At 42.0% G+C, this 22185-nt stretch overlaps 2 protein-coding genes across 4 annotated transcripts in view; one reads left to right on the top strand and one right to left on the bottom strand.

Annotated features, from left to right (window-relative positions):
• Positions 1–5967, top strand: part of LOC115105345 (glycerophosphodiester phosphodiesterase domain-containing protein 5-like) — a 40340-nt gene extending 34373 nt beyond the window's left edge. For all 3 annotated transcript variants that reach the window (XM_065007255.1, XM_029627278.2, XM_029627277.2), the window contains exons 9-16: positions 67–149; positions 533–683; positions 1065–1289; positions 1976–2133; positions 2220–2367; positions 2776–2858; positions 3074–3153; positions 3927–5967. In XM_065007255.1, coding sequence (XP_064863327.1) covers positions 67–149; positions 533–683; positions 1065–1289; positions 1976–2133; positions 2220–2367; positions 2776–2858; positions 3074–3153; positions 3927–4021 — 1023 coding nt within the window. In that variant the 3' untranslated portion in view covers positions 4022–5967. The remainder of the gene's footprint in view (positions 1–66; positions 150–532; positions 684–1064; positions 1290–1975; positions 2134–2219; positions 2368–2775; positions 2859–3073; positions 3154–3926) is intronic.
• Positions 5968–22185, bottom strand: part of LOC115105344 (unconventional myosin-VIIa-like) — a 75269-nt gene continuing 59051 nt past the window's right edge. Inside the window, exons 39-49 of the mRNA XM_029627276.2 lie at positions 20437–20590; positions 20142–20297; positions 19631–19736; positions 19314–19427; positions 18430–18517; positions 17306–17412; positions 14379–14564; positions 11213–11329; positions 10690–10773; positions 10474–10593; positions 5968–9569 (exon numbers count right to left, since the gene is read on the bottom strand). Of these exons, the coding sequence (XP_029483136.2) occupies positions 9477–9569; positions 10474–10593; positions 10690–10773; positions 11213–11329; positions 14379–14564; positions 17306–17412; positions 18430–18517; positions 19314–19427; positions 19631–19736; positions 20142–20297; positions 20437–20590 (1325 nt within the window). The 3' untranslated portion in view covers positions 5968–9476. The remainder of the gene's footprint in view (positions 9570–10473; positions 10594–10689; positions 10774–11212; positions 11330–14378; positions 14565–17305; positions 17413–18429; positions 18518–19313; positions 19428–19630; positions 19737–20141; positions 20298–20436; positions 20591–22185) is intronic.

Raw genomic sequence — 22185 nt, 5'->3', positions numbered from 1 at the left:
TGTGCTGGTAGCTCCTCTGTTTGGGAGAACTATGTTAGAATCATGTTTATGTGTATTAAATCTCAGCTTGCTCCAGAGAACACTCTCATGTCCTTTGAGAAGGCAGTGGAGGCTGGTGGGGAAGGTCTGGAGACTGACGTCACCATCAGGTCAGTGGTGGTTGTCAACCCTCCTCACACCCTGTCCATCTTGTGTACCGAAGCATGTCCCAACATGAGTCTATCTCACCAGTCGTGGGTATTATGAATCAAGCTTGCTGTGCAAGGTTAACTCAACATACTTGTAGCTGGTCAGCTCATATCATCAACAAGCCATTGCCATCAGGTTCTTTCCAATGTTTTTCCTGGGCATTTTTATTGGAGTAAAACATTTATTGAAGGAGACTGGCGTACCTGAATAAATTATAGATAGATTGATAAAGTACCTGGGTCTCTTTGACGGAGTTATCGTGATGCACTTCAGTCAACTCTGCAATGGTCAACTCCATAACCATCAACTCAGTAACTGCCATGTCCTCCTCTCGTTGCCATAGCTACGACGGGGTGCCCTTCCTGATGCACGACCGCACCCTGAGGAGGACTACCAACGTGCAGAAGGTGTTCCCCAACCGGACGGATGCCCCTGCGGCCATGTTCACCTGGGGAGAGCTGGAGACCCTCAACGCCGGGGACTGGTTCCTCTATGTGAGTCACCAACCGCCGCTGTGGTAGTACCACAGGAAGACTCAGGGTCACCTAAAATAAGCCTGGTCTTGAACTGCTTTTTAATAAAGATCATGATCATTTCGCTTCATGGACATGGCATGATGGGATACCAATGGAAGTAGTTACGACAATATAATAAGATGATGGATAGTGAAGGTAGACATTTTGTCACTACACCAAAGTACTATTGATGGGGGTCAGGAGGTTATTGATTGCTCAACTCCAATTGGACAACCAACGACTTTATGGAATATAATGTGATATTACATTGTCTCCTGCATTGCGCCATGAAATATGATTTGCCATGATGCCAAAGCATTCCGTATACTGACTGTCTCTCTCCCGCTGGTGATTCTGCAGCGAGACCCTTTCGGCACGGCCTGGTCTCTGGGCGCCGAGGACCGGGCGCAGGCACAGAACCAGTCTGTGTGCACCCTCAGGGACTTCCTGGAACTGGCAGCCCAGAGGGGCAAACAGGTGATCTTTGACCTCTACCGCCCCCCTCGGGGCCACCCCTACAGGGACACCTGGATCACACACACCCTCGAGGTCATCCAGAACGAGTCCTCCATCCACTCACACCAGGTGAGGGCACTGTGGGACAATGTTATAAAGAGAAGTAGGGTGAAGTTGCCCCTAGGTGCTGATCTTGGGTCAGTTTTGCATTTTCCTCACTAATAGGGTTAAGGTTAGGATTGGGGGATGGGAAGCTGATCATAGATCTGCACCTAGGAGAAACTTATTCACTTTGTGTCTGTGTTAGGGGCCTTCACGGTCCAAAAAGTTGGACCCGTTCCGAAATGGACCTGGGGCTTTCTCATCTGGACCCGATATGCATAAATAAATGTTGACAATATAGAGACCCGGTCCAAACAAACTCGAGGACAACTAGAACCATTCCGTATAGACTTTTATATAACTTTTGCCCCACACGGAGGCTCTATGACTGTAGCCTATTGCCTCTTTGATGACTTATGATTGGCCAACAACAAGCTCCACTCTCGTGAAAAGCAGAGCAGTTGCATAAATTATACAATTTCTCTGTCTCTCTACTGCAGCAGTCGCGTTCTGATCTAAATGGGTCCTTCCGGGATAGTCAGTTAAAATTACACCTACTCGAGACCTGTGACAATCCCAGGAGATTTGACCCAGACCCGTGAAATGTTTTCTAATTCTAGATCCGATCCTGCTCGGGTCTCGGATCGGGTCTCAGGTATTCGGGTACAGGTGGATCCGTAAAGACCTCTAGTCTGTGTGAATGTGTGTGTCAGGTGCTGTGGCTGCCCCCAGACCTGCGGAGCCTGGTCCAGAAGATGGACCCTGACCTCCAGCAGACCTCTGGGTCCTGGAGTCCAGTGGAGGAGCTGCAGCAGAACCACATTGTCCAACTCAACCTGCACTACAGCTCCATGTCTACAGAGATGATCAGGTGTGTCTGTGTTTGTGTGTGTATGTCTGTGCGTTAACTGGCTATGCGTTTGTTCATTATCTGTCTGTGTGTGATGCCTCCCCCAGTGAGTATGCGGCGGCTAACATCAGCACCAACCTCTATGTGATCAGCCAGCCGTGGCTCTACTCTCTGGCCTGGTGCTCCGGGGCTCAGTCTGTCACCACCAATTCCCCACAGCTCCTCTACAAACTCACCAGACCCCTTTTCCTCATGGTGAGAAAAACAACCTGGGACAAATACTTCTGCATCCCAATAATCTATCTTTTCACAAGAAGTGTGCACTTGTTCACTACTCTCCACAAATGTAAAAACATTGTATTTTGGTGTAGGTGTGATGTGATCAGCCAGCCGTGGCTCTACTCTCCGTGGCTCTACTATTTTGGTGTAGGTATGAGCTAGAGGGAGTTTCCATCATACTGGTATTTTATACTGGTCATTTTCTTCCATATCCATGAAGGGAAGTGAACACGTGCACACTTTGAGAGAAAAGACTGATTATTGGGAAAAGGGCCCAAATGCAGCCTATATCCTACCTTCCTTGAAGTATCACAGATCTAAAATGATTTGGATTGGTGAAAGTAATACACCTAGAGACAATGGTTGTCTGTCTTTCTCTCTCAGACTCCAGATGAGTACAATCTGATGTGGGTCCTCACCGATGTGGTGTCCTTCATCCTCATCCTCATCATCTTCATCTTCCACTGGTGAGTGAGCCCACCAGAATACAGAGAGCAAGGGTTGTCATAAGGTGCCTTTTAATATGCCTAAATAAAAAAAACGTAGATTGGTTATGTGATTGAAATTTAAGCTTCGGATGAAGGTAGGTCTGTTTTGGATATAACGGTGATGTCACTTCCTGTAGTGTTCCTTCCTGTCGTGTCACTGCTTATAGTGATGACTGTAACTGTGTTGGTGACAGGTGGCGAGAACGAGGCTTGGCTTTCTATTCGAGCAGCAAACCCACACTAGAACACGGCACCTACAGCAAGTTCAGGACAGGTGAGTTAGAGGTTGTCAGTAGGAGATACCCAGTCTTTGCTCCATGGCTAGCTTTGGTGACATATGAGATACATGTACACACACACGCACGCACTAACCCTATATAGCAGGGAACATGAATTATATGATTCTTGTCTTGAGAGGATGGTCAGGGGGCCGGAACATAATTACAAATCATTTGTAGACTGGACTTCTTGCGGTCAATTTGCAAACATATACAATAACACATAATACTTTTAAACCTGGCTTACATTTGTATATGATCACATAGCTTATATCTCTCTATTATGCGTGGGAATTCAAATCACTTGGAGTTGATTTGCTGGTGATTTTACAGTCTTATGTCCATCAATAAAAATAAATAAATTACTATTATTATTTTTGCTTTGCTCAAATAAAAATCACTCGTGGGGGGGGGGAACCCTGCTAATTGGCTTAGAAAAATCACTCATGGGGAACCCTGCTATATAGGCTTAGAACAGAGATGAGTGTCCGCCTGCGGGCGCCAGTTGGGGAACCCTGCTATATAGGCTTAGAACAGAGATGAGTGTCCGCCTGCGGGCGCCAGTTGGGGAACCCTGCTATATAGGCTTAGAACAGAGATGAGTGTCCGCCTGCGGGCGCCAGTTGGGGAACCCTGCTATATAGGCTTAGAATAGAGATAGGTTGAAATGAAAAAGACAATGTATTACATGTATTACTTAATCATTATTACATATGAATGATAATGACCATTGCCAACCCCTAACCCGCTAACCTCATCCCCCTGACAGAGATGAGTGATGTGTGGTCCGTCTCCAGTGTCAACATCCTGGGAGAGCCTGCTGGAAGCCCTCTAGCCACTGAGCCTAACCTGGCGACCGTTTGAGCACTGAGAACCAACCAGTCTCCTCTGTGAGGCCCAGTTCAAACAAACCATTCCTCCCCCTCACTCTCACAACACCCCTGGGCCTGACCTGGCATCTCACCAGGACCCAACATGGTAACCCGGAGTTCAACCTGTCAACCCCTGTAACTTTTAGTGAGAATTAGAAATAGTTCATTGATGTGAGGCCTATCTGAGCTATAAGTGGCGCTGATGTTGTGTCACTTGCAGAAAGGATTTCATTGCATAGAAATGAATCCGTAAATCCCAGATTAAAGCCCACACAGCCTCAAGGACCATAACCAACTCTTCACACTACAGACACCCTCTGATGCTGGGAAGAGATGACTACACTATTGAACCAGGCCCATGGAAATGGATTACTCACTGCATTAATATCAGAAAAAAAAGAAACCTTCCGCTGTAGATATTCTCAATTTATTTTGCCCTCCATGGGTTCCTTTCCATTTCAGCAGCCACTGCAGTGTCGAGTTACGTGAATTACAAACACTTTACCATTTCAGAAGCCACTGCAGTGTCGAGTTACGTGAATTACAAACACTTTACCATTTCAGCAGCCACTGCAGTGTCGAGTTACATCAATTACAAACACTTTACCATTTCAGCAGCCACTGCAGTGTCGAGTTACATCAATTACAAACACTTTACCATTTCAGAAGCAGCCACTGCAGTGTCGAGTTACATCAATTACAAACACTTTACCATTTCAGCAGCCACTGCAGTGTCGAGTTACATCAATTACAAACACTTTACCATTTCAGAAGCCACTGCAGTGTCGAGTTACATCAATTACAAACACTTTACCATTTCAGCAGCCACTGCAGTGTCGAGTTACGTCAATTACAAACATTTTACCATTTCAGAAGCCACTGCAGTGTCGAGTTACATCAATTACAAACACTTTACCATTTCAGAAGCCACTGCAGTGTCGAGTTACGTCAATTACAAACACTTTACCATTTCAGAAGCCACTGCAGTGTCGAGTTACATCAATTACAAACACTTTACCATTTCCTTACTGTGAGAGAGTAGTGGTCGATAAGATGTGTGTGTATATGAAGTAGTCACAAAAGTGCAAACTCCGCCCATCTGGAATCTGGCACTCCAATCAAATGGGCAAAGTATTGCAAAGGCAAATGAATACTATTAGAACCCAGGTTTGAATATGACACGATGATTCTGTTTATTTCTGGAGATAAATGAATGTTTTTGATTGTAGTCTACGTTTATAAGCACTAGGCGGGGTAATGAGGTGACACCCAGAGAACCTTGCAGCATACTGTATAATCACTGCAACAACATAACAGTGACCTAGTGAGAACAATTAGACTGTGTATTTCCATGGTCCATATTGAGTTCATTGTTTTTAACAAATTTGTTTAGTCTTTTCAACACAAATGAAAATCCTTCTGGCAAGGATTAAAAAAACAAATGTTATACAATGTTTAGTCCTTTTGGCCAGATTATAGTAGAACTCTTACATCTCCCTTCACTTGATTCTGCCTCAGCTTTACTGAGCCAAATCAATGTGAATAATGCCAACTTCAGCTCTGGTAGCTGAGAGAATGTTTTTTCTAATAATTACTATTGAACCTGTTAAGATTCCTTTATGACTGACGACATATTGATGAGTAACTCCTCACAAAGCTACGGTGGTCCGAAAGGACAAGGTAGCTTCTAAAAGCCACCGTACGAAGCCTTAGGAATACCTACAAAAGAAAAGTATGTTCTGCCAAAGAATCACAGTATAGATACAGTACAATTCTGATTTGTCATCTACGTACGACACCTGTAGTGTCTCTTGGTTGTAAGATCGTCTTCGTTCTACTTCTATCTGATTTAGACATTTAAGAGCTGTATGTTGTTTTAGTTACTCTTCCGATTGTAACAGGATGACATATCATATTAAAAGACCATTTTCAAACATGCCAATTTGTAATTTTATTGTCGTCATTTTGTTCATTTCCCATTCTGTGATAGACATTTTTGTGTTCCATAGTGTGAGATTTGCAAAGTGCCTAACAATTCTCATGTAAGAAAATAAAGAGGCCCTGCTAATCCAGAGTTAGAAGACCGGCAACAAATGTCCAAAATGAAGCTAAGAGGAAAGCACTCAGTTGGCAGTGATAGCCATTGTATTTAGTATGAGCCTATTTCACTATGAAGTCATTTTAAACAATGTCGTTATTGAGAGGGGAGAACGCGACTTCTTGCGTTAACATGATCAAAAATGAACTGAACATTTTGTTTCGTTTAAGTTGGTTTGATTGTTTTCTTATCAAATGGCATAATACTGAAATAGGCTCATTAATATTTTGGGGTGCTGAACATTAGGCATTAAAGGAAATATTTGTAATTTCTTTTGATACCAACATATTTGGTTACATGGACCAACATTTACAAAACAAGAACAGTTTGAGCTAATTGAATATCCACTATACAGAACGGCACACAACAATGTAAATGTGGGCTCTATTCAATCAGATCTCCTTTAGCCCACATCTGCATAACAGTTGTTTTGCCGGTGGAACTGCATTAGAACTGTCAAATCCACAAGCTGCTCGTGGCATTATACCTAAAGTGGACATTGTCATTGGCTGCACGGAGTCGCATGAACAGAAATCTCACGTAGCCCTGTTTACAAGGTCTAACGCTGGGATGTGAGATGTAATCTACACCTCCATTAGGATGATAGAAATACTCATTATTTTCTTTTAATGATTTTTACATTTGAGCGTAATAATTTCTATATAGCCTACACTTCACTTTCTCGTTCTGAACTTCTAATGCGAGTGGGGTGGGTGTGACTCCGTGACAAAGGTCGCAAGAGCAGTTGCTCACCGATTTGATGGCTCCAATGCAGTTCCACCTCCAACACCGCTAAAATCTCTGCTATCGCTGATTAAGACTTGATCTGATCGAATCTAGGTCTAAGATTACTTTTAAAGGTAGACTAAGCAATATGTTTCACTATACATAGTGGGGTGACCAGTGACGTAGCACATTTTCACCCGCAAGGTCCGACCATCACCCAAAATGAATGTTGTTTTAGGATTTTTGCCATGGGGCAGAGAGATAAATTAGAAATTGTATAGCTAATCTCAAGCTATTTTACACATTTTGCCATGTGGCTGAGAGAAAATGTTGCTGTCATTGATATAGAGGATTCTTGGATTCTTGAAAGACTGGAGTTGGTGTTGACAACAGATACTCAAAACAGACATTTCTGCCTCTAAAAACAAAAGTTCAATCCAAATATTTGTAAAATATGGAAAAGAATTCATTTGAAAATCCTCCCCAAAAACATAACTTTGCAGACCATGTAGTGCAACAAGACCATGTTTTTTTGCACTACATGTAATGAGGACATGAATAAGGGGACATGAATAAGGGGACCTTATGGTGTAGTTGACCCTGCTCATTCCTGAATCATTTAGGAAATCTGACGGAGTTCACCAAATCTCCGGACACATCTTCTGGTAATCACAGTTTTGAGAGAAATACTCTTTAAAGTTACAGAGGGCTATTGCAAGAAACTACATAAGAAAATGTATCAGTTAATATCCATTATTGCCTGTTTTTAGAATTGTAAATCTTTTTGGGGAGTTTTGAAAAAGGATCCTTTGCTCCGTACAAGGGCATAGAGCCACATTGTATTGAAAGTATTTCGAAAATTCTAAAACAAATCTTTTTGGCTCAAATAATGCAACAAAATCAATTGGTTTCAAATATTTAAAAAAATAAGTTTCCCTGCTGGGCAAGGATAGTCCCGACTGTCAGCAATCCCTGAGATAATTTCCTGATATTCTACACATTTTGCCATGAGGCTGAGAAAGAATTTTGCAATTTTAAAGCTACACTGAACAAAAATACAAATGCAACTTGTAGTGTGTTGGTCCCATGTTTCATGAGCTGAAATAAAAAGATCCCAGATATTAACCACACACAAAAAGCTTATTTCTGTCTGTAATAAAGCCCTTTTGTGGGAAAAACTAATTCTGATTGGCTGGGCCTGGCTCCCCAGTGGGTGGGCCTGGCTGCCAAATGGGTGGGCCTATGCCCTCCCAGGCCCACCCATGGATGCACCCCTGCCCAGTCATGTGACATCCATTGATTAGGGACTAATAATTCATTTCAATTGACGGATTTCCTAATTCTGTATGAACTGTAACTCAGGAAAAGCTTTGAAATCGTTGCATGTTGCGTTAATATTTTTGTTCAGTATTATTCAAAAAATGTTTTTCATGGCTTATGACGCGGGAGTGTGTGCGATGCCTGTGGGGGGGGGGGGGGCATCCTGCTTACAGACATCAACACTAACATAACTTTAATATGCCAAAACTGGCAATCTGTTGTTGATATCTGTATGTATATGATACTGTATTTTGTCATTTACCGGAGTTCACCTTCAATACTTAAAAATCATTGACTGCTCCACAATTATAAAAAGCAGAGTCATATGATACAGCATTTATTTACAGAATAAAAATTTGCTTCAATAATTAAGTAAGCAAACAGCTAAATCTGTGCTCGTTAGAAATATCACATGATTAAATAAGGTTTTTACAGTGATGTGGTACACACTGTATGCAAAGTCCTAGAGACAGCTAATGTCCAGAGGTCAATCTGACTGTACTCATCAAATGTACTTCATCAGTATATGAAGTGTACTAATAACAGTGATTACTGTAGGTATGAATAGATATTGAAAGAAACTATTTAGCCTGCCTATGACAATAAGGGAAAATGTTGAATTAAACTCTAAACCAAAACTCTAAACCAAAATAGAATAGCGATTATAGTATATATAGTATGGACTTAGACATTTTATAAACAAAGCTCCTGATTAGTTGCCATGTAACAAGTTGTAATTGAATTGTTGGTTGTGCATTTGAGTATAGGTTAAGTAAAGGCAATTTGGTGATTGTTAATTAAGACAGGACCCAAGATATAAAACAACATCGGACAATCAGTCAAAACATTGTCATGGATCAAAACGTCAATCGTCACACTTCCCACTGACAATACAAAAAGAGAATTCTAGTCACAACGCCGCTGTCTTGCCTCTATCCCCTTAACCAACGATCCATGTACATTTCTTTAACACAAGTGCGTGGAGATGCATTATATTCATTCAATGTCTCAGACATTGCATTCAGACGACGTAGCAACATTGTGCCTGTAGTCCTGAGATGAGCAGTATCAGTAGAACAGACTCATAGACCAGAGATTCCCAAGCTTTTGCACTTCCCACTCTCTTTCATCCACAATATTTGGGAGAAAATCAGTCAAGTGAAGCGATGTGTGTATGTGCATGTCATTGATTTGACATGTTATGGCGTAAAGGTTGTATGTATCCCTCTCTGTTCTAATGAGACACGTGTAATAGATCTGAGAAGCCTACTACGGTCAACAGCAGGATCAATCACTTTACAGCTCACTTGATGTTTCCACGGGAACCGCGCTGTTTGGTCATGGTGGTCAGCATCTGGCTGATGTAAGAGGTCAGGAGGTCGTCCATCTTGTAGCCCTGTGGTCACACAGACAAACAAGGTCAAAGGTACATTCATGTTTTTCCATATTTCATGGTTGCCTATGAATCAGACCTGTGTTCAAATAGGTGTATCTGTAAAATACTATTGCAGGCACTTGATTGAGCTTGACTGGCGCAATGGAGCCAACAGAATAGTCTCAAAAGTGAAAACCTGGTCAACTGTCACTCCAAGCTGGCCTTATCAAACACTCAGCATTTAAACCCAGGTGTTCTATGCATTCATTATTTCAAGTTCCACAAAGCTACAGAACCTCAGATGTATACCATAAAAAGGCTTTTCTATCTGCATACAGGCCCATTTCAGGCTAAGACAATTAATATGATTTTTGGCCACCTGACACCTACAGTCTAGTCAAGTGTGATTTAAATGAGACCCTATTTTTCACTTCAGCATTTTGAGAAGACTTTGGTTAATAGACGGGTTGGTTGTTTAGCAACAAAGCTGATGCGTGTGCAACTTATGGGGCAAACAGATATAGACAGGTGTGTGCCTTTCCAAATCATGTCCAATCAATTGAATTTACCACAGGTGGACAAGTTGTAGAAACAGGATGTACCTGAGCTCAATTTCAAGTCTCATAGCAAAGGGCTACTAAATAAGGTATTTCTGTTTTTATTTATTTTTTCGCTTTGTCAATATGGGTTATTGTGTGTAGAGTGATGAGGGTAAAAAATAATGTTATACATTTTAGAATAAGGCTGTAACATAAACTGTGGACAAAGTCAAAGGGGTCTGAATACTTTCCGAAGGCACTGTTTGTGTAGAGGGTGAGGAATCTAAAATAGGCTAGCCCTAAATACTGTATACCAACACTGCCTGAGAGCCATTGACATCTCATGTCATGTCATATCGTGAGTTTTGAAATGTCCAGTAGCTCACCAGTGAGGTCTCACACAGCAGCTTGGTGCCTCGGACCATGTTGCCGATGGTGATGTGGAAGTAGGTGTTTCCACTACTCCAGTTAGAGATCTTAGTGAACGGGTGAGTCGTTAAGATGTCCTGTTCAGGTGGGAATTGGAGAAATACACGTTTAGCACACACACATACACAACTTCCATGACACACACACACACACGCACACACACATACACACACCTTTGACTTGGGGTCGATCAGGCTGACACCATGTTTGTTTATTGCTATCAAGAGGGTCTCTGGGAAGTTTGGATCAGTGGTTTGCTGTTGAATAGGAGAACATCTGTTAAGTGGTGTCTTATAAATCTATAACAAACAACTTGAGTTTGTGAACTATTTTTTAGTAATCATATAAACAAATACTGTGATTGAGGCAGACAATAGGTAAATGTACTGTATACACAGACAAAGACAATACATCAAAACAAAAAGAGTAGCAAGGAATTCACAGCAACTCTCTGAGCAGGTCAATAGCAATAGTCCATGACCTGGGATAGAGTTGAGTTTTCTGACCATTGATCAAGAAAAGTTAGTTGAACATTGGAACAAAAACCTCCTAAAGTACCAAACAGCACTCAAATGGACACGGTAACTCTAACCCACTAAAGAATAACCCCACGAACAAAGATCATTCTGCCCCGGTTCTGCACAATAACCTGAATTCATACAGAAATCTATACAGCATTCCTATATACATCTTTACCTTGACTTCAAAGAAGGCCGAGCCAAATGTAGGCCACTTGAAGATGACTTTGAGGAATGATAGCTTGGCCTCCTCTCGAGTCTTCCCCGACTGCTTGTTGAAGAACGCCACTATAGACTGTGAGACAGAAAAACAAGCAGCAGAGTTTGCGACCAAATATGATTTAAACCCTGGTTTCTTATGCACTCCCACTGACCTAAAGCTTAGGCATTTATTTGAGAAGCTAGAGCAAGTCTTTAGGTCTCGGGCAAAGTTACTCTTCACGCAAGCGTAGTTCACTAAACTACTGTACCTATGCTAAATTAGCACAAAATCATTCCTCAGACAATTTAATTAGCATGTTGTTTATATATTTTTGATGACACAATGACTAGGACCATGGTCCCGACACAAAAATGAATTTGTTGCTGCGAACTTCCCGCAAGTAAATAGTGTGCAACAAAATCAAGTTTCAAGTTGTATTAGTCGTATGTACGGGATACAAATGATATACACCGTCCAATGAAACTTGTAGGTTCCTTTGTGACAATGCAACAACAATAAGAAATAATACAAGATACGAATATGGCTCAGTAGAATAAACATTTTAAGCATAAGTATAGTACAGAAAGGGACAATTATAGTCCAATATTTAAACGTGTTTTGGGGAAGGGGGGATTGGGGGGCAAGTGTTTAAATTGTGCACTATTTAGCAATCATAATACGATTCTGGTAGCAGCAGTTGTGATGTGTGTGTAGCATGAATGTGTGTGTGTGTGTGTGTGTGTGCGTGCGTGTATACTGTATGTGTGGATGCGTGCATGTGTGCTAAAGTAACGAGAATCAGAGCAGGTGGTCAGTCCAGTTCAATGTTCAGCAGTCTGATGACTTGTAGATAGAAACTGTCTCGGAGCCTGTTGGTATCAGACTTCATGCTCCGATACCGGTGTGTAGGCTTCTTGATGATGTTGCGGGCTTTCCTCATGCGCAGTTTTGAGTAGATGTTCTGGATGGGTGGGAGCATTGTCCCAGTGATGTACTGGGCCATCTTCACCACCCGCTGGAGGGCCTTGCAATCCTGGCACCACAATGCAAGTTCACCTACCTCCTCCGTATAGGCTGACTCGTCATTGTTGCTTATCAGGCCTACAACCATGGTGTTGTCAGCAAATTTGATGCAGTTGTGGGGGAACAGGGAGTACAGCAGAGGGCTGAGGACACACCCCTGGGGGGTCCCTGTGTTAAGAGTCAGTGTGGAGGTGTTGTTGCCAATCCTCACAGCCAGTGGTCTGCCCGTCAGGAAGTCCAGGATCCAGTTGCAGAGAGTGGTGTCCAGACCAGGGCTCTGAGCTAGGTGTCGAGCTTGGAGGGAACAATAGTGCTGAATGCTGAACTGTAGTCAATTAACAGCATTCTCACATAAGTGTTCCTCTTGTCCAGATGGGTTATTGGTCGTGTGAATAGCGATGGAAATGGCATCTTCTGTGGATCTGTTAGAGCAGTAGGCAAATTGGAGTGTGTCCAGTGTGCCTGGCATGCTGTCCTTGATGTGGGTCATGGCCAGCCTATGGAAGCACTATTTGATGACGGGGCGATATTAATTTTGGTATGTCACCTTGTTTTTCTTGGACACTGGGACGATGGTGGTCTCCTTGAAGCAGGTGGGGACTACAGCCTGGGACAGGGACAGGTTGAAGATGTCCAAGAAGACGCCCGCCAGCTGGTCAGCAGACACTCTGAGGACGAGGCCAGGAATGCCATCTGGGCTGGCAGCTTCATGACTATTCACTGTTTTGAGAGTTCCTCACGTCAGCCTCGGAGAGTGGAAGCACCTGGTCCGGAGCAGCGAGAGTCTTCCCCGATGGCTCGGTATTGTCTGCCTCCAAACGAGCATACAATGTATTAAGCTTGTCTGGGAGCTATAAATAGTGCCAGAAGTTTGCAAATGTTTGCCACTAGTGGTGAATCTGCCACAATAATAATACTTATTGCCACTAGTGGCAAACAGTTCGCCAGACCCCAGCAAAAATCAGATTTTTTCTCTCACTACTTTCATTTATCTGCATGTCCAGCCCTTATATTTTGCCTCACAATTAAGTGTTTTACCATTTTCTTTTCAGGACAACCAGGGCTAAAAGCAGAACACAAAAAGACAAGGTCCACCAAGCAAACATCTGATAAAAAATTATTCAGTAAGTACAGAAATTGTTTGCTCAGTGGGAAATGAATATCCAACTAGTTAGTGACAACCGTGTAGTTTGTGACAAAAACAATGTGAGCTTATTAGAGTATTATAGACACTATGTCCTGGGATTTCCTGTGATCTTCTATGTAGAAGAACTCCTTACCTTCTATCTACTCATGTGTGGCTTATAAGCATCACAGAGCAAAACAGCATTACATGTTCGTGAGAGTCTCAGCTTTTCATAGATGAGCTCAAACCATTCAGACGTTTTTGTGAGAAGAACTGGCTCCGAACCCCTTCGGGATCCACCCTCACAAACACCACTCTAGCTCAGGCACACAATGTTTAAAACGGGTTAGAAGTCCAAAATCGCGGAGACGAGTCAACGTCCCTATGGTGTTCACATTTCTCTCATGTAAATGTCGTAACTACATAAAAATATATTTTTTAAATGTTTATTTATCATTCTGATGATTTCATGTTGTATTGGATTTATTTTTATCTGTTAAGAATTTGAATACATGTTGTTTAGTGTATTTTCAAAATGTATGTTTAGTTTTGTTTTCTCTGTGAGAAGCAAGTTCATTTTAAATTATGTGATTTGGTTTATGTAGATAAAACATTTCAATGTTTTTAATACATAAACTAACCAAAAACTTGATCTAATTTCCATAATCAGTAGAATGTATCCTAGAATTGTTTGCCAGAAGTTCACAAGTCACCGCATATTTGCCGTAATAGTTTGCCACAAAACCAATTTTCATGTGGAAATTTGAGCTTGCTGCATATTTGCGGCAAATTGGATAAATATTTGCCACAACTGTTTGCCAGAAGCGGTAAGGGTATTCACAAAGAATGGGATCTACATTCAGGGTCCCCCTCTTATTCTTTATGACCTAAAATGCTAAACTGATCCTAGATCAGCACTCGTATAGTTTTTCTCGGTCAGGTCACGCGGTCCAGATAAACTAGTCCTATCGGAATTCTGATTTTACGACTCACCCGTTTCCAGACCTCAGGCGAGAGGTGTCTAATCTGGTCCTGAGGGATCAGCTCCTTCAGCATCTTGGGAACGTTGGGAAACTGGGATTTGTCTTCCTCGAACTTCACCCTGTAGATCAGAGCTCCCAGCTGGAAAACCTCTTCTCGGGAACACTTGTGGTAACCACGGAGATATTTGGGAAGCTCCTGAAGAGAGAGCAGTGAGTAGGGTCAATACACTTAAACAAATATGCAGACAGTCAAGCACATATGAGCACACACAGAAGAATGCTCTCATGTTACTGTGGTGTAAAGTACTTATGTAAACATATTTTAAAGTACTAAGTCGTTTTTTAGGGGTATTTGTACTCTGATCTGGCAGACTCACTAAACACAAAAGCTTCTTATGTAAATTCTGTGAGTGTTGGACTGTGCCCGTGGCTATCCGTAAATAAATACAAATTTAAAAAATGATGCCGTCTGGTTGAAGGAATTTTACTTTTGATACTTAAAGGTGTTTTATGTCACACGATCTGTGACGACTTCAAGCATTAATTCATGAATTATGGACAACTCATGAACTACAGTGCCTTGCAAAAGTATTCATTCCCCTTGGCGTTTTTCCTATTTTGTTGCATTACAACCTGTAATTTAAAATTATTTTTATTTGGATTTCATGTAATGGACATACACAAAATAGTCCAAATTGGTGAAGTGAAATTAAAAAAATAACTTGTTTCAAAAAATGTAAAAAGGAAAAGTGATGCGTGCATATGTATTCACCCCTTTGCCCCTAAATAAGATATGGTGCAACCAATTACCTTCAGAAGTCACATAATTAGTTAAATAAAGTCCACCTGTGTGCAATCTAAGTGTCTCATGATCTCAGTATATATATACAAACACCTGTTCTGAAAGGCACCAGAGTCTGCAACACCACTAAGCAAGGGGCATCACCAAGCAAGCGGCACCATGAAGACCAAGGAGCTCTCCAAACAGGTCAGGTACAAAGTTGTGGAGAAGTATAGACCAGGGTTGGGTTATAAAAAAAATATCCAAAACTTTAAACATCCCACAGAGCACCATAAAATACATTATTATAAAATGGAAAGAATATGGCACCACAACAAACCTGCCAAGAGAGGGCCACCCACCAAAACTCACGGACCAAGCAAAGAGAGCATTAACCAGAGAGGCAACAAAAAGACCAAAGATGACACTGAAGGAGCTGCAAGGCTCCACAGCTGAGATTGGAGTATCGGTCCATAGGACCACTTTAAGCCGTACACTCCACAGAGCTGGTCTTTACGGAGGAGTGACCAGAAAAAAAGCCTTTGCTTAAAGAAAAAAATTAGCAAACACGTTTGGTGTTCGCCAAAAGGCATGTGGGAGTCTCCCCAAACATATGGAAGAAGGTACTCTGGTCAGATGAGACTAAAATTGAGAATTTTGGCCATCAAGGAAAACGCTATGTCTGGCGCAAACCCAAAACCTCTCATCACCCTGAGAACACCATCCCCACAGTGAAGCATGGTGGTGGCAGCATAATGCTGTGGGGATGTTATTACATCGGCAGGGACTGGGAAACTGGACAGAATTGAAGGAATGATGGATGGCGCTAAATACAGGGACATTCTTGAGGTAAACCTGTTTCAGTCTCCCAGAGATTTGAGACTGGGATGGAGGTTCACCTTCCAGCAGGACAACGGCCCTAAGCATACTGCTAAAGCAACACTTGAGCGGTTTAAGGGGAAACATTTAAATGTTTTGGAATGGCCATTTAACTGTCTTGGAAAGCCCAGACCTCATTCCAATTGAGAATCTGTGGTATGACTTAAAGAATGCTGTACACCAGCGGAACCCATCCAACTCGAAGGAGCTGGAGCAGTTTTGCCTTGAAGAACGGGCAAAATCGCAGTGGCTAGATGTGCCAAGCTTATAGAGACATACCCCAAGAGACTTGCAGCTGTAATTGCTGCAAAAGGTGGCTCTACAAAGTATTGACTTTGGGAGGGGTGAATAGATATGCACGCTCAAGTTTTCAGTTTTTTGTTGTATTTATCTTCAAAGTGGCATGTTGTGGAAAACAAATGATACAACAACCCCCCCAAAAAAAAAACAAATCCATTTAATTCCAGGTTGTAAGGCAACAAAATAGAAATAATGCCAAGTGGGGTGAATACTTTCGCAAGCCACTATAGGGAGTAAAACATGTTTTGATTCAAGTCATGTATTATATTGAATGTAGGCTACCTGTTCTGCATGTGTTCATATTGTGTAGAACTACCTTGGCTGATAGGGTATGCTATTGGCAGTGGTGTAGGCCTAGTGGAGAGTAAATGCAAATAAACGCTGTTTACCCACTTTTTTTGAAAAAATTCATTGAAATTAAATGGGAGCATAACTTTATTTTTACTGTGACTGCCAATCAGAGTTTACCCACCTTTTTATTTTACTACTAGGCCTACATCACATACATACATACATACACATACATACATCACTGGCCTATTTGAAGTTCATGGCAATACACATAGCCTAGTCTAGTAAGTTGACCGTGTGTGGAAGGGTGACCATCCCACTTTTCCTGGCACAGTTTCAGCCCCATTTCAAGTGTTCCGACTTTCCATGCTTCAAAAAAGGTAAATTTGTCAGCAAGACCATCAATTAATCTAGGCCTAATCATTGGCAATCCCTGAATGTCATTAGGCACACTTTCTGGAGTTTTGTAACAGATGTATATTTCCATTCATCAAATGGCACGAGTATACATGCAGTTTGGATGCTGGAATTATTTTGGAGTGGATAAACAACTTTTTGAAGTGATTTGTTTGACAATCAGATGAAAATATCCTGACAGTTTGTGTTCATGCCACATTAAAAGATGATTTATTTATTTTGACCATTTAAATGACTACACACACACACACACACACACACACACACACCTGGTAGTAGTGAAAGATGGAGTCGGCCATGGAGTCTTTCCCTGGCATGGTATTGGTCCACAGTTTCTTCATGAAGAACACCTGATAGCTCAGTGAAGGCACTATACCTACAGATGGACGAGAGAGAGAGATTCAGGACATACTTCTCATTTTAATACATCTGCATAGATGGCAAGTTCCCAAACCCAGAAAGGAGAGCCACACACTCTAGGAGCTCAGATGCAAAAATGTCATTTCCAACGTTTCGACAGCCAAGCTGTCTTCACCAGGGTATGATGAAGACAGCTTGACTGTTGAAACGTTGGACATTACATTTTTGCATCTGAGCTCCTAGTGTGCGGCTCTCCTTTCTTTCCAAGTTTTCTACTCCGCTAGCCAGCACCTCGCCTAAATAGGTGTACGTTTATTTTTCTTCTAGAAAGTTCCCAAACCCAAGCTTAACCTTCACCTAGCATTAACCCTTGCCACAACGTGTTGACATGACACACCATGTTTGATGAAATGTTTATGTGGCCCAACCCTGAAGGCCGCACTGGGTGCTGAAAGTTGGATCATCTATTCATCCTTAGGATTAATAGGATGGTTGACTTTCTGTCTTTCTTTCTTGTGGACCAAGCAAATGTCAGATGCCTACAGGAAAGTTGAAAGGAAACTTCTTTGAGGCTTTAGAGAAATCATATTTTGATCAGAGTGACACAGATCTAAGATTAAATATGGTTGTTTCTCTGAGAAAATACCCCAAATATCTTGTTGTTACTGAATAAAGCACATGTTTGTCTTGGAGATTTAGAACAGATGATAAAGAACAGATCTAATCATGTATAAAAAAAATGTTTACCTTTACTTAACTAGGCAAGTCAGTTAAGAACAAATTCTTATTTTCAAGGAACAGTGGGTTAACTGTCTTGTTCAGGGGCAGAACAACAGATTTGTACCTTGTCAGCTAGGGGATTTGAACTTGCAGCCTTTCGGTTACTAGTCCAACACTAACAGTCTAACCACTAGGCTACGCTAACCACTAGGCTACGCTAACCACTAGGCTACGCTCTAACCACTAGGCTATGCTGCTATGGGTAACCTTTCTACTGAATCTAGGGCCCTCTACAGTCAAGACATGTCTTTACCGTCCTTTGCGGGTCTAGCTTTTTTGATCCAGTCGGTCAGATGCCTTACAAAGTCAAAGAAGAAATCCCCCTCAGGCACACTGATGACCTGGAAACAACCAGCAAAGGTCAAACATAAATATTGATACAGTTTATCTAGAATTTGAATCACCCTCACATTCGGACAGTAGTGAAATCTTACAAAAATAAAATTGGTGTAAACTCCTAGTGGAGGTAAAGAGAGGTATAGAATCTTTCAAAACAGCCCTGTTTTGAATGTTTAAGATCTGTGACTCATACTGTAATATACTGTATATAATTTGGATAAATATTATGAAATTATATATATTATTTGGGTGTATTTTTGTATGTTATAAGAACACAGTCTTGTACTGATCCAGAGGGCAAACTTTTGCATGGGTCATAATGACGTAATTTTCTGGTTGTAAAGTTGTTTTCTAGTTGTGGAAACATCGGATTACAACCAGACATGAGTCTTTTTTCATGAAGTCATCAAGAAGTCAGGGAAAGATGTCATATGTTGGTTGTTATCTGGTCATATAAACAGATTACAACCAGTTAAATACGTCATGTTTAAAAAACATAATTTTACAACCAGTATACAACCTGACCACAAAGTTTTAAAAAAACACGTCCTAATGACGTCATTGCAACCAGTTTTTCTTGCTGATGAGGCTTATCAAATGGAGGAGAGGCGCATCCAGCATCATTGTAAAAAAAAAGTCACAGTACCTATTCTGCTGTTTAACCTGCAATGATGTCCGAGGGAGAAAAAAACGCATCGTTTGAAGTAGTTTCTTTGTTGTTGTAATATCACAAATGGACGTGGCAGTTTCACCACTGTGGATTTCAGATGTAATATCGGTCATATACTAGTAGTGTACCTTGTCAGTGATCTTGACAAACAGGCTGAAGCCCTCGGAAGACTTGAGGAGCAGTCTGCCTGAGATGTTCAGAGAGAACTCTTTGGCCTTGGTGCTCGACTCCACCTTGAAAGCCTGTAAAAAAAAAGCTACATTTACACTATTTGCAATAAAATTGCCCACACAATACGTTCCAGGTTAGAATAAGTCAGCATGTGTGCTGTATTTGTCTCTGTTACCCAGCAAACACACAACATTGTCTCAATGTTTACTTCATGTTTTGGCCTTCATTGTGCCATTGCGACTTTGTAACAACATTGATGAGGTTGACCTCTCACCTCATCTGTGTTATCGGGGAAGAACACTTTGTGAAAGATCTGCGTGGTCTTGTGCTGGATGGCCTCCACCTCCACCAGGTGAGGCGGGTACTTCCTGGATCCATTACTGTATTAGTAAGGAGAGAGCATTATGGGTACAGAGCAGTATGGGTACTGTAGTACATCATGCTACAATTACTGTTGGACTGTTAGTTCACCCAGAGGAAGACAATAGAAAGACAAAGGAAGGAATATGAGTAAGATGGCATGGATCTTGAGTGGCTCTCGAGTTAAGAGCCGAATCCTTACTTGAGATCCACACACATAACTCAAATGTTTTTGTAAATCTTGCATGGATCTCAAATTAGGATTTGTCCCTTGCGTAAATACATTAGTCTTTTACTCCTCTGTTTACATAGCTGAGAAACTCAATTAAATACAATTATACTTTTGCCAAAATGGTTGAACCTGTAATGTGTGTATATGTCAAAACACTTAAAGTAAATATACTTTACAAGCGGGTAAGATATACCGTAAGGCCTTCTGGAGTCTCTGCATGCAGTCGGGGGCGAGGTGGTGGTGCTTCTTAGCCTGGAGGAACTTCTGGACGTGGGGTAGCAGAATGTTACTGGGGGGGAACAGACCTGTACAAAGCCACAGCAGCTCCCAGCCCTTCTCCTCACTGTACCTGCACACCCACACACACAGACAAACACATGCAGGCAGACAGACACGCCACAGCCACATACGCACCATGGTCAATCCCCATATGACCACAACATCCCTGAGAGAGTACATGTGTGTGTAGACTGCACAGTCAGACATACTTGATGTGGTTCTCTGTGATCTGTTTGAGGATCTGACAGTAGATCTCGTCTTTGAGCGGCTCTGCCTTCAGCGCTCCTTCAAAGATCTGGTCGGTCAGCTCGTGGACCGAACGCGCTCGCTTGGACGGGTAGTCACCCATATACTTCATCAGGGGTGCAGGGGAGCGGTCAAGGACCATGACAAAACATTGACCACAAGACCACACACGCTAAACACAGACATAAAACCATGATGCATTACTACATAATGTACAGTGCCTTCGGAAAGTATTCAGACACCTTGACTTTTTCATCAGTTTGTTAACTTACAGCTTTATTTTAAAATGGATTAAATTGTTTTTTCCTCATCAATCTACACACAATAGCTCATAATTAAAAAACGGAAATATCATATTTACATAAGTATTCAGACCCTTTACTCTGTACTTTGTTGAAGCACCTTTGGCGGTGATTACAGCGTCAAGTCTTCTTGGGTATGACGCTACAAGCTTGGCACACCTGTATTTGAGAAGTTTCTCCTTGGCTGTGTGCTTTGGGTCGTTGTCCTGTTGGAAGGTGAACCTTCGCCCCAGTCTGATGTCCTGAGTGCTCTGGAGCAGGTTTTCATCAAGGATCTCTCTGTACTTGGCTCTGTTCATCTGTGCCTCCATTCCGAATAGTCTCCCAGTCCCTGCCACTGAAAAACATCCCCATAGCATGGTGCTGCCACCACCATGTTTCACTGCAGGGATGGTGCCAAGCTTCCTCCAGACGTGAAGCTTGGCTATTCAGGACGAAAAGTTCAATCTTGGTTGAATCATACCAGAGAATCTTGTTTAGGTAACTTTTGGCAAACTCCAAGCAGGCTGTCATACGCCTTTTACTGAGGAATGGCTTCCGTCTTGCCACTCTACCATAAAGGGTTGATTGGTGGAGTGCTGCAGAGATGGTTGTCCTTCTGGAAGGTTCTCCCAGAGCTCTGTCAGAGTGACCATCGGGTTCTCTGTCACCTCCCTGACCAAGGCCCTTCTCCCCCGATTGCTTAGTTTGGCCCGGGTGGCCAGCTCTAGTCTTGGTGGTTCCAAACTTCTTCCATTTAACAATGATTTGCTACCTTTCCCCATATCTGTGCCTCGACACAATCCTGTCTCAGAGCTCTAGACAATTCCATCGACGTCAAGGCTTGGTTTTTCTCTGACACGCACTGTCAACTGTGGGACCTTGTATAAACAGGTGTGTGCCTTTCCAAATCATGTCCAATCAATTAAATTCACCACAGATGGACTATGTATAGAAACATCTCAAGGATGATCAATGGAAACATGATGCACCTGAGCTCAATTTTGAGTCTCGTGGCAAAGTGTCTGAAAATAAGGTATCTCTGTTTAAAATGTCAAAACACCTGTTTTTGCTTTGTCATTATGGAGTATTTTGTATAGATTGCTGAGGATTTTTATTTATTTAATCAATTTTAGAATAAGAAATGTGGAAAATGTTAAGGGGTCGGAATACTTTCCGAAGGCACTGTACATTATTTTACCTTTTATTTAACTAGGCAGGTCTGTTAAGAACAAATTCTTATTTTCAATGACGGCCTAGGAACAGTGGGTTAACTGCCTTGTTCAGGGGCAGAACGACAGATTTATTTTACCTTATCAGCTCGGGGATTCGATCTTGCAACCTTTCGGTTACTAGTCCAACGCTCTAACCACTAGGCTACCTGCTACCATGACCTGTTGAGGTTTGCACATTTAAAGGGATAGGTCACCC

The sequence above is a fragment of the Oncorhynchus nerka genome, linkage group LG22, assembly GCF_034236695.1.
Source record: "Oncorhynchus nerka isolate Pitt River linkage group LG22, Oner_Uvic_2.0, whole genome shotgun sequence".
NCBI classification, from domain to species: domain Eukaryota; kingdom Metazoa; phylum Chordata; class Actinopteri; order Salmoniformes; family Salmonidae; genus Oncorhynchus; species Oncorhynchus nerka.
Note: the sequence above shows the minus strand (reverse complement) of the source record. Positions and strands in the feature narration are given on the sequence as shown.